Raw genomic sequence first — 12,391 nt, 5'->3', positions numbered from 1 at the left:
GGGGGGTGGGCAGGGGTGTGAGCTGTGCTCCAAGGGCCCTGGCATATGGTTGAGGCACTAAGGGGCTTCAAGTGTCACAAAGGCTGCACTACAGGAGGTGGCTGTTTGCCTGGATGGAAGTCCTTGCTTCTCCGCTCACAGGAAACGCTCCCTCAGATCCTTCTCATGGCCCCCCTGGGCTCCTGCTCCTCCCAGTGGAGCAGTGCAGAGGGCAGTGCCTGGGGTCCTTCAGGGTTCAGGCTGCAGGAGGCTGGCCCGGCAGGAGCCTGTGCAGGCGGCTGCTCCTGCTGGGCCCGGGGAGGGCTGAAACCAGGAGACATTTGCTGTTTGAACTTAAGAACCAGCAGCTTTCTGTGCTTCATTCTAACCCAGAGCCCGCCGTTTGACACTTGATAGGTGTGGATAGTCTGCCCTTCCCATGCGCTCATCCGTGGAGGGGGCCATGATGAGTGAGTGCTCCCCAGCAGGCTGGCCCCGGCTGAGGCCAAGGGGCCGGGAGTAGGTTTGCTGCTCCGTGTGAGACTGCGAGGTCTGACCTGAGGCAGGAATTGTAGCAGGAAGAATCCAGGCTACATCCCCATTGTTTAGATGGGCCATAACCGGAGAGAGTGTGAGAGGCCCTAAAATAAAACATGCGGTGGAGGGAACTGCTTTATGGGGAACAAACCATTAGCTCCTTTTATGGACGCGTTGCTCATGGCTAATCCTCTCTCCTCTCTCCTCGGGCTCCGTGCGGCCTCCCCACCCGCTTTCAGCCGACACTTGCCTGTCGGTTCCGTGGGAACAAAGCCCTCAGAAGGGTTTCAGGAGAGACCCCCGTGCCCTGCTCATCAGAATTCCTCCGTGCCCACGGGCTCCTGGGCACACACCAGGCTGCCAGGCTCCCTCTGAGACAGCCCACTGGGTGCCCCTCCCTCCAGGGCCACCGTGTTTGCTGATCGCAGGGCCCCGCCCTGGTCCGGGGGCATTGCCATCCCAGCCACCCAGCCTCCCCACCCCCGCCCTGTGGAAACCACTCTGGGCGAGGACCCATGATGCCATGGGCGAGGCTGCGATCCTCCTCAGGCCTCGTCTTCTCGCCCCTCAGTGGCAGGTGACATTGTTGGTCAGTCTTCCTCCAGACAGATGTGTTCCCTTGCCTTCCAGGACCTCAGGCCACCCAGCGTCCTGCTCCCCGACGGCCTGCCCGGGTCCTCGACTGGGGCCGCACCACACACGGGGCGGGGGCCCAGCCTGGACCCGTGTCTGCTCTGATGACACCCGGCTCCTATAGCAATGTCGCCTACTCGCCTGGCTTTAAATGCCACTCACACGTGTCCTGTCCCTCCTCCTCAGACTCACATGGTCAGGGCCCCCAGCCTGGGCGTGTCTACAGCATCTCAGACTGAGTACCTCTAACAGATGGGCAGTTACAGGGTGTCCCGGGATGTGAAGTACAGGGTGGGACATATAGTCAGTAACCTTGGGATGACTATGGGGACAGGTGGGCACTTTGTAAAGCATATGATTGTCTAACTACTATGCTGGACACCTGAAAGCAGTCCTCTCTAATAAAAGCATCATATGCAAATGGACCCTAACAGCGGAACAACCGGTCGCAGTGATGTGCACTGAGCACCAGGGGGCAGACACTCAACGCAGGAGCTGCCCCCTGGTGGTCAGTGCACTCCCACATGGGGAGCTCTGCGCAGCCAGAAGCCGGGCTCACAGCAACTATGGTGGTGGGAGCCTCTCCCGTCTCCGCGGCAGCACTAAGGTTGTCCAACTGCTGGCTTAGGCCTGATCCCCTGGGGAGGAGGCCTAAGCCAGCAGGTGGACATCCCCCGAGGGGTCCCGGACTATGAGAGGCGCAGGCTGGGCTGAGCTCCCCCACCCCCCAAGTGCATGAATTTTCATGCACCGGGCCTCTAGTATAAAATAATACTGAATATAAGTGAGACACAGCCTCATCGGGGTTTGATGCATGGACCTTGCTTTTTCCACTCGTGCTGTGTCGTTTCCCATCGGTGTGGGTCGGGAGCACCTGTGGGACGGCCCTCTTTACCCTGTAATTCCGAATGTCGCCAGCACAGCATCGCCCCCTGCTGGAGAGATGCGGGCCTGTCACTGGGGCAGGCTGAGCTGGAACAGACTGGATTCTGGTGTGACAGAGTCCAAGTCCAACAGCCGTGCCCGGGGAGAGCCCGCGCTTCGGCCGCCAGCTCCGGGCAGAGCACGGACGCCGCCCTGAAAACAAACCTCAGCTATGGAACAGCGCGAGGCTCCGCGTCGTTCTTGGCAGCGTGGCGTGTGGCGGGGCGCGGCGGAGCTGGGAGCACCCGGTGCAGGGCACAGTGTGTGCACACAGACTGCGCAGGCAAACGTGTTTGTTGTTTCGACTGTGTTCCTAATTGAGCAGAGAGAGCGTGCAGGAAAGAGCCTGATGTGTGGCAGGAAGCGCGTGGCCTGTGCGCTGGCTGAGGAGCAGGACCCGGAGCAAGTCCCTCTGCTGCCGGCGCCTTCCGGGCCTCGCTGGCAGTTTCCACGTGAAGCACAAACCCCCAGGCTGGCTCGGAGGCAGGGAGGTGCCAGTGGCCGCCACCGAGACTCACCGCAAGGTGCAGAGGGTGCGCGATGGCTCTCAGCGTGTCGCCCAGCGCCCAGCCAGAGGGGGAATGGGACGTTGACCCCCCTAAGCCTGGACGTGCCCCCTTGGGACACAAGGCGCTCTGCTACGTAACCTGTGACCTGTGTGTCTCCGGCAGTTTTTAAAGGGCACCTGGGGAGCCAGCCGGTGTGGCTCCATGGTTGAGTGTCGACCTATGAACCAGGAGGTCACGGTTCGATTCCCGGTCGGGGCACGTGCCTGGATTGCGGGCGTGTGCAGGAGGCCAATCAATGATTCTCTCTCCTCATGGATGACTCCTTTCTCTCTGAAATCGATAAAAATATACTTTTTAAAAGTAAAGGGCACCTGGCGGGAGTCTCACAGTGGCCACGGGCTGCTCTGCCTCAGAGCCGCATCTCCGCGTCCCGGGGGCAGACACGCTGATTAAGGAGCCGGAGCCGCAGTGCCTGTGCCGGGCGAGGTGGCAGAGGCGCTAGCTAGGACTTGGCAGGGGAGAGGGGTTTTTGTGAGCGAAGGGACAAGAATAAACAGTAGGATGGAGAGTTGTGCCAGGCATTCCCTGGACGCAGCCAGCTGGGTGGACCGCTCCTCTAGGCCGTTCCGAGGGCAGGGAGGCTGCTGGTCGGGGCTGGGTTTGTCCCGCCCTGTCTGGGGACATCAATCCTGCTCACAGCACCCAGCAGTCACACCTCCGCCTGCGCCACCGTCACCGCGGCAGCGGGCACTGGCACACGGACCACCAACAGCTACAAGTTCACTTTTCACTTTTAAATCCTGTTTTGAAAACCGACTAAAATTTACATACAGTAAAAGACACAGACCTGAATGTACAATTGGACGTGTTGCGACAAACGTGTTTACATCTGTGTAACTGACAGCCCAGTCAAGAGCTAGAACATGGACCCTCACCCCAGTCAGCCCCCGCTGTTCTGACTGCGATCACCATCCGTCCCTCCGGCTTTTTCTGCAAGAACCTACTGGCTTTTGAAAAGGCATTATTATCTGTTCCTCCCTGAAATGTAGGACTTTTTTTATGTTGCATGAGTGATTCTTGGCTGTAAGAATGTGTCATGAGATTTATAATCGCAGTCAAGAAAACAGCATGTCTAGCGGCCACTCTGGATTCATCTTTGTTTCTCAAAGTTCTCATGCTGAAATTGTTCCATTGCCTCGGGTGGAAATATGCATTAACCATATGAGCATGTGTGTGGGGCGGGGGTGGGGGGGAGACAGCCCTGGCTGCACTGGGGACCCCGGGCTGAGCAGTTCCATTGCAGAATGGCGCTTCAGAGCCCGTGCCCACAGCGGGCCTGCTCGCACTTTGCCCTGGGCCCGGGGCAGGAGCAGAAAGAACGCTGGCTTTTTCCCAGCCGGCGTGGCTCAGTGGTTGAACATCAACCCATGAACCAGGAGATCACTGTTGATTCCGGGTCAGGGCACAGGCCCGGGTTGATCCCCAGTAGGGGCGTGCAGGAGGCAGCCGGTCAATGATTCTCTCTCCTTCTCCCTTTCTCTCCCTGAAATCAATGAAAACATATTATATATATAAAATAAGGACGCAGGCTTTGGAATCAGACTGGAGAGGTCGGCTGCCATGTTGGGGTGACCCACTTAACTTTCCTGAGCTTCGGCTGCCCCTGTGGTAACATGGGAAGGGTAATGCCCAGCTGAAGGTGCTGCTCTAAAGCAGAGGTCCTCAAACTTTTTAAACAGGGGCCAGTTCACTGTCCCTCCACACATGCGCACTGCGGGCCCGGGACGAGTCGGCAGCTAAGCAGGACAGGCAGCGGCGGCAAAAACACCCGGCAGGCCGGATAAATGTTTTTGGCGGGCTGCATGTGGCCCGCGGGCCGTAGTTTGAGGACCCCTGCTCTAAAGGTTAAGTGAATGAGCAGATGCCAAGGGCCTGCCCTGTACCAGGCCTCCCTTCACTTCCTGAAATGGCAAACTTTTCCGCGTTCTGACTCTTGCCTATGTCGGCTGGGAATAGAGTCATCAACTCTGTTAGCAGCACTGGCCCTCGGTCAAGTATGTCCGACACCAGTTACCCTCAGGGCCCTGTTGCTGTGTCTTGCGACTTGCCTCTCATCCACTGGGGCCTTTCCCTGCCCCAGGCATGTGGGGAAGCCCAAAGCAGCCAGTCCTGTTCTCACACTTGCCTGGTCCCCCGCCCACCACACCCAGAAAGACACTCAGAAGATGGAGACAGTCGGTATACTGCTTATACATACAGGTGGACAAAATGGACCGCAACAGACAGGGGCCTTAGCAGCCATTTAAAGAAATGGCAAACCTCAATTCTTAAATCTATACTAATAATAGAGGAATATGCAAATTCTCCAGGGATGCAGTAACATCACTACCAATCAGGATGGGGGCGGGGTCACAGCGGAGAGCTCTCAGCATGCCTGTGCTGGGGGTTCGAAGGGCGCAGTTAGGAGCCAGCGGTCCTGGATTGCGAGAGGGATGTCCTAAACTGGCAGTCTGACATCCCCTTAGGAGTCTTGGATTACGGGATGGGGGATGCCAGGCTGAGGGACGCCCCCATACATGAATTTTGTGCACCAGGCCTGTAGGTTATTAATAAAAGCCCAACAACCCAAAACAACAACCAAAAGGTCAAAACTGGCAAAGGTGCACAGAGGCAGCACGGAACAGGCAAATGGATGCAGCTAATAAAAATGCGAAAGCTGTGCCTTCTCTCTGGTAATCCAGAGAATGCAAATGAAAGCGACAATGAGACACAGTTTGTGCCCAGCAGACTGGCTGAGATTTAAAAGCCTGAGGACGCAGAGGGCTGGTCAGGCTGTGAGGTTGGCAGGAGCTCTCAGGCATGGCTGGGAAGGTGTACGTTTCTGTCGGCCTCTGAAGGTGGCATCGAAGGAGGGCTCTCCTTGTGCCCAGGAGACCCATGTGCAGATGGTCACTGGAGATGGTTCGTCACAGCAAGAGCCTGCCAGTGATGCAGCTATCTGGGGGTCACATGACCAAAATTTGGTAGAAAGTACAATGGGACTGGAAAGGAGAAAGTCCCTTTTATATATATATAAATTTCAGAGAGGAAGGAAGAGACAGAGAGAGATAGAAACATCAATGATGAGAGTCATTGATCGGCTGCCTCCTGCACACCCCACACTGGGGATGGAGCGAGCAACCCATGCATGTGTCCTGACTGGGAATTGAACCGTGACCTCCTGGTTCGTAGGTCAATGCTCAACCACTAGCCACACCTACTGGGATAGTTTTATCTTAATGTAACTTAAAAAAAAGAAACCACGAAGTAGTAACACTTTGTAGTTCTATTATCAGTGGTTCTAAAAGTAGTTTTTGTCCCTAGACCTTGGCATTTGGCGTCACTTGAGAACTTTTAGTGAAACAAATTCTCAGGCCCCAACCCAGACCTACTGAGTCAGATCCACCTGCAAGCTGAAATTTTTAAATATGTCTTTTCAATTGATTTTAGAGAGAGACGAAGGGAGATGGAAAGAGAAACAGCCATTGGCTGCCTCTTGCCCACCCCCTACTGGGGATCAAGCCCAAAACCTGGGCATGTGCCCCATGGGGGACTTAAACCAGCCACCTCTTGGTTTATGGGAGGATGCCCAGCCAACTGAGCCACCCTGACCAGGTCACAGCTGATTTTTAACATGGCCCTTATTACCATTGTTCTAGTTGACAACGACATGGTGTTTACCATCTTGTTCTCTGTGATTTTCTATATTTTTTAAATTAAAAACTGAAATAAACACAAGCTTTTCTTTTCCATTCTCCCCAAGTCCCTCTGCGCTGTGTTAACTTCATCACTAAAGGCTGATTAAGAGCACAGACTTATCACTGCCATGTAAGGCCTCGGGTTCGGGCAGATCTCTTAATATCAAGCCAAAGGCAGAGGGAAAGTGGGCAGATTTATTAACTCTTATTCAAATGTGAGTTGTCCAGTAAGTACATCAGCCTAAAAATTGTGGTCCCTTGGACACTTCTCCCTCATCATCTACAACAACTGATCGGCATGGAGGCGTCAGGACAACACAGGCCCCAGTGAGGGGCAAGACCTACATCATGTCCTCGGGAAACAAGCTAGTTGGAGACTCAGGATGTGTGAGATGAGGTGCAAGACCGGAAGGCCTGGCTGTCAGACATCTGGTATTATGGCTGCCACAGAGGACTCGGGGGTGTCTGTGGGCTGCTCTTTGGAAACTCGGCCTCTGTCGAGAGAGAGGAAGGTCATAGTTCAAAGAACCCCGTGAACAAAGGTCGCAGGATTCTAATCAAAGGCCATGTAAGCGATCTCAGTGCGCGTTGAGGGTGTGGAATCCATTTGTGATTTTTATCCTGGATGGATGGATGGATGGATGCATGGATAGGTGGATGGGTGGGTGGATGGATGGATGGATGGATGGATGGATGGATGGATGGATAGATGAATGAGTGGGTGGATGAGTGGATGGATGGATGGGTAGAGCATTAAAACAGCTGAGTGATGGCATAACTTGTATGCCCCAAGCAATGGCCCAGGAAGATAAGCCTGGCCTAGTGTCAGAGATGGACTAATGGCAGGAAAACCATCAGCAGTGAGATGTCAGGCTTCAAAGAGAATGAGGTTTCTCTGGTGAAGCAGATGCAGGATGGGGTGCGGAGGGGTGAGAGGGGAAGAGGATTGTGAGAGCAACTCTAATGGCCGCCTGAGTGCCACTGCTGCTGTAGAAGTCTACCGGGAAGGTAGTGCCTTAAATCAACACGAATGTGCCATGGTATGGTTTGGAGGCCAGAGTGCAGACTGGTTCTCTCTGGGCTAACATCGGTGTGGGTGGGCTGTGCTCCTGTGCGGAGTCCGGGAGGAATCCTTCTCTTGCCTGCAGGCTGCCCACATCCCTGTAGCCCAGATCTTCCTGTCTCTGACCGGCTATCCTGCCTCCTGCTCCAACACTGGGCCCCTCACCCCCCACATGACTCGCGTGATCTATAACTTAATCGCCTCTGCAGAGTCCCTTTGCCATGTAAGGTGACCTCTTCCCAGGCTCCAGGGATTAGGATGAGGCCGTGTCTGGGGCTGTTGTTTGCCTACGGCGTGAATATGTCTGTACTTGATGACTGCCTAGGGCGGTGATGGCGAACCGATGACACGCGTGTCAGAGGTGACACATGAACTCATTTTTTTGGTTGATTTTTCTTTGTTAAATGGCATTTAAATATATAAAATAAATATCAAAAATATAAATCTTTGTTTTACTATGGTTGCAAATATCAAAAAATTTCTATATGTGACACGGCACCAGCGCTAAGTTAGGGTTTTTCAAAATGCTGACACGCCGAGCTCAAAAGGTTCGCCATCACTGGCCTAGGGTTTGGAAGAGAGGTGGAAAGCCTGCGTGGGCCATGCCGGCCCCTCACTTCCTGTTAGCTGGTCTGTAAAACGGGGTGCTGAAGGGGGTGGTGGGACTTCCTCCCGAGCCTCACACTGACTGGAATGTCACCATTATGGCATCTGCCATCTCTCTTGTTCCGCCCGCATCTTCACTGCCTAGAACACAATGCCAGGTGATGTCACAAAGTCAGGTGTAGTTTGGGACCCAGGAGGTTAAAAACTTTCAAACTCTTGTCAGAGCGAAAGACTGCAGTAGATGCTGCAGAGCTCGCGGGGGCTTTGTCTCGGGTTGGCACCCTGGTTTTGTTTGCTGTTTTAAATTCTGCTGCGAACACACCGGTGCATTCATACCAATCATTTTGGACACTTTTCTCTCCTTACACCAGGTTGTCGGCGTCGCCCAGGCCATCAACAAGAAGTCGGGAAACGGCGGGACATTCACTGAGAAAGATGAGAAGGTACAGAGCGCGTCTGGTGTGATGTCTCCTCAGCGTGGACAGACCTGCAGAGGAGCTGCTGCTCACACTGCCCGTCACCAAGCTCCCTGTGGGTTAACGTGATCTGAAATGGTCCGGATGCCGCCTGTGGCAGACACAGTGACCTGCAGGGGAACCCCGTGCCGTCCACCTAGTCAGCTCCGCTCTGTGGCCACGCCTCCCCCACGGCGTGTATGTGTGCGTGCGTGCGTGTGCGTGCGTGCGCGTGTGCGTGCGTGTGTGTGCGTGCGTGTGTGTGTGTGTGCGCGCGCGCGTGCACATTGGGGCCATACAGAGGGTGACATGGACCTTCAGTTTGCTCACTACCTTTCATCACTGCTATTAAGAAATTCAGCCTTGCTCTGGCTGGTTTGGCTCAGTGGATGGAGTGTTGGCCTGTGGACTGAAGGGTCCCAGGTTCGATTCTGGTCAAGGGCACATGCTCAGGTTGCGGGCTTAATCCCCAGTAGGGGGCGTGCAGGAGGCAGCCAATCAGTGATTCTCTCTCATCATTGATGTTTCTATCTCTCTGTCCCTCTCCCTCTCTGAAATCGATAAAAATCTATTTAAAAGAAAAAAAAGAAATTCAGCCTCGAGTAAACCCCCTGGAGCCGTGCTCCAAGGCCAGCACCACAGGTCAGCTGGGCGTCGGACCTGCCCCCTGTGAAGCCCAATCACAATGTCCTCTAAGCTGGGCACACGGCCGCAGGGCACCGAGGTGTGCATTCAGGCTGAGCGTGCGAACCAGCTCTGGAAAGCGGGCCGTCGGCATTGTCCTGTGACAGGCCACACACCATCTGCCTCCGCTCAGGACCACAGCCTGCACACCTGGTCACGGCTGCATCTACTGGCGGGTTTGCCATCCCTCTTCCTGAAGAGGCGTTACACGTGTGCCAGGGTGCCTCCATTCTCCCCCCCCCCCCCCCCTCCAGTTCCTCCTCCCCAAGCCCAGTGCTGTGTCCATCACTCCCTGAAAGTTAGTCTCTTTGTGAGGCAAGACTTCTGTCTCCACACTGGGGCTGTGTTGGCCCTGGTGTCGGTCTCTGTGTCTAAATTGCTCCAGAACAAAGCAAGTGCCTGTATAGTCAGGGTCCTGGGCACCCACTCTCCCTTCTGTGAATGCCTCCTGAGCGTGTGTGGTGGACGCATGGCTCTAGGCAGCTTTCTGTGCCAGAAAAGCTTATCTAAGCTTATCTGTTTATAGTTAATGAAATGTGGACCCCTCTAGAAAGGCCGGGATCCTTAGGCCATATCACCACTTGGCAAAATGAATCCACGATGTGGGTCCAGTGTGCCAGGTAAAGATCTATTTTAACCAACAAGCAATGTAAGTGTGAGCACACCACCTGAGTATAGTATAGTGAGGACAACAGTTACCTGTTAAAAGGAACACAATTCAACTAATATCTGCAACTTTAGAGGGAAGTGTAATTGCCCGTCTTCTCCTAACGAGCACGTGAGCTGTATTTGCCCCGGGAAGAAGTTATAAGCCATTTGCATCTCCTTGGCATGGATCCGAGTCACCGTCATTCAGAGGCCACACGAGTTTTTGCATAAGAGCAGGTTCCCATTTCTAATAAAGAGACCAGGTCTCCATACCACCCTCTCTCTCCTTGTTCATGTCTACCTAACTTACAACATTGGAGACTGTGTTGGTGCTGGTCACCCACTAGGGGGTGCCATTTTGCTCACACCCTCTCTGCCTCATTTCCTGATTTTATGTAGAATAAACATCTCTCCTTCGGGCTCTCCCGTGTTTATTTCAACTCTCCCTAACGTTGGATGCCCTTTGTGTTTCCGGCAACAGACCCAGACAGCTGTAGAGACAATTCTCACTTGGTGTTGTCTGGCCTGTTTTCTAGGATTTCGCCGCGTACTTGGCATTTTGCGGGATTGTTCTTCACAACGCACAACTCTACGAGACCTCGCTGCTGGAGAACAAGAGGAATCAGGCAAGTCCGGGGCCTAGAGAGGAGCTCAGAGACCCTACTTTAAATGTGTTAAATGTTTGCCTGATATATGCGTGTGACTTTTAGCCAATCTCTGTGCACGGCTGAAATGCAAATAGCACAGATTCAGTTTCTAAATATGTCAGCTGTTCCTTCTAATAGTTATTTCTGCTTCCTTCTTCCCAAGTTCATAACCGCTGGGCAGTGTTCACTAATGAGCAGGGGAGGGCTTATTTGGCTTTCACCACCCTTTGCTTGCATGACCCTTAGCGGACCAGTATCATCGGTCACTGTTTTGAGTTACGGGGTGGGTTGCATTTGTCATGTTAAATAAGGCGTTCAGTTCTTGCTCCATCAACAAGAGATGTCATCTCTTGATTCCATGCTTCGTAAGACCAGGACCTCAGCGTCTCTCATCTCTCCTTCCCAACTCCTCCTCCTCGCCTGTTTTCCCATCTGGACTTTTTCTTTTATGTCGCGCACGGGATGACACATATATCATCTACAACCATGATTAACTGTGTGGGTTTTTGATTGTTGTTTTGTTTTGTTTTTTACCTCTAGGTTAATTCTAAAGTTGCAGTTCCAAACAAGGTGTTCAGAAGTGCCAGGGCTGTGAGAATGTTGTTCATGTTAGTTTTCTGGATGTTTCTGAATTCCGTTCTTTTTCCCTTGAACTGTTTGCTCTGGTGTCATCTCATGCTGTTGGTCCTCCCACACCGCGACTCTCCATTATTTAGGCATTCTGTGGAGCTCTTTTTCTCGGAGATCTCCAGGTAGACGTTCTCCATCTTGCCTCTTTCAAGCCAAACTGTGTCACCCCATGAATGCCGCCCAGGTGTCAGCATAGAACTGCCCTTCACGGCTTCAGGCTCATCTGCAGCCGTGGATCCCACAACTCCTCTCTCAGCGCATCCCCTTGTTGTATTGCCCCACATTCTCTAGTAACTCTATGAGGAGGGGAGTGGTGAAGGAAGCTTTCTGAATCCTGGAATGTAGGAAAATGTCTATTGTACCGTCCTGGCAAGTTTTGCTGGGTACAAAATCCTCAAATGAAAAAAAAATCAGTTCCTCAGATTTTAAAGGTAGTGCTTTGTCTTCTAACTAGTATCCATGTTGTTCTGATTCTTGGTCCTTTGTAGATTTTTTTAAATGTCTGTGCGCTTTTTGGATTATTTATCTTTGCTTTGGTCACTTAATTTCACAATATGACTTTTTCTTTTCCCTTGTAATTTATCATGCTAACACCTGGTCATCCCTTTCAGCCTGGAGACTCAGACCCTCCCGTTTTATGTGATTCTTTCATTATTTATTTGATGACTCTTCTCCCCTGCTCTCTATTTTTTCTCTTTTGAACTTGTATTAATAAGACATTGGTCCTTCCATTGCCTTCAACTGCGGTATCTCCCTAACTGTTCCCATGCTCTGTGCTTGTCATCCGTTCACCCCGACCCCGTGTTCACGAACACAACTGTGACCCTGTCACTGCCTTCCTGCAAACTGTCACCATCCGACTGCTTCAGGAGATCTACAGGGTTTGGGGTTGTTTCTCTGCTTCACTCTCCAGCCTCATCGGCCCAGCTCTCCTCTTCACACTCCATAAGCACATGGAACTTGATGGAAGCTAGTAGTGTAGTGTGCTGCTTTTTCTCAATTCAGTTCTTTTTGACTGAAATAGTCCCCTTCTCCCACTTCACCTCAATGATTTCTACTCATCTTTCAGGCCTGGGCTAGGACAGTATCACCTCCAATAAATTTTCTGTAATATGTACACTTTCTACCCCCTCATCACACACATTCTTTGTGACATTGGAAGAAATTCTGTGGATTTCAAAGGAAAGAGAACTTACCAGGAAAATCACAAAAAGAACTAATACTTTGTTTACTTTGGACAGTATTTAATATGTCCTCTGAAAATGTCGATAAACATTAATACACATTTACTATTTATGAACAACGTGTTTTAAGTGTCATATGCTGTTCAAAATGCCTT

The 12,391-nt window shown here is 52.5% G+C and overlaps 1 protein-coding gene across 1 annotated transcript in view; it reads left to right on the top strand.

The window, feature by feature from the left end:
* Positions 1 to 12,391, top strand: part of PDE5A (phosphodiesterase 5A) — a 97,529-nt gene that overhangs the window by 21,096 nt on the left and 64,042 nt on the right. Inside the window, exons 4-5 of the mRNA XM_006762903.2 lie at positions 8,360 to 8,431; positions 10,312 to 10,401. Of these exons, the coding sequence (XP_006762966.1) occupies positions 8,360 to 8,431; positions 10,312 to 10,401 (162 nt within the window). The remainder of the gene's footprint in view (positions 1 to 8,359; positions 8,432 to 10,311; positions 10,402 to 12,391) is intronic.

Source organism: Myotis davidii, unplaced genomic scaffold (assembly GCF_000327345.1).
Source record: "Myotis davidii unplaced genomic scaffold, ASM32734v1 scaffold698, whole genome shotgun sequence".
Classification (NCBI taxonomy): domain Eukaryota; kingdom Metazoa; phylum Chordata; class Mammalia; order Chiroptera; family Vespertilionidae; genus Myotis; species Myotis davidii.
This window is presented reverse-complemented; position numbering and strand designations above follow the sequence as displayed.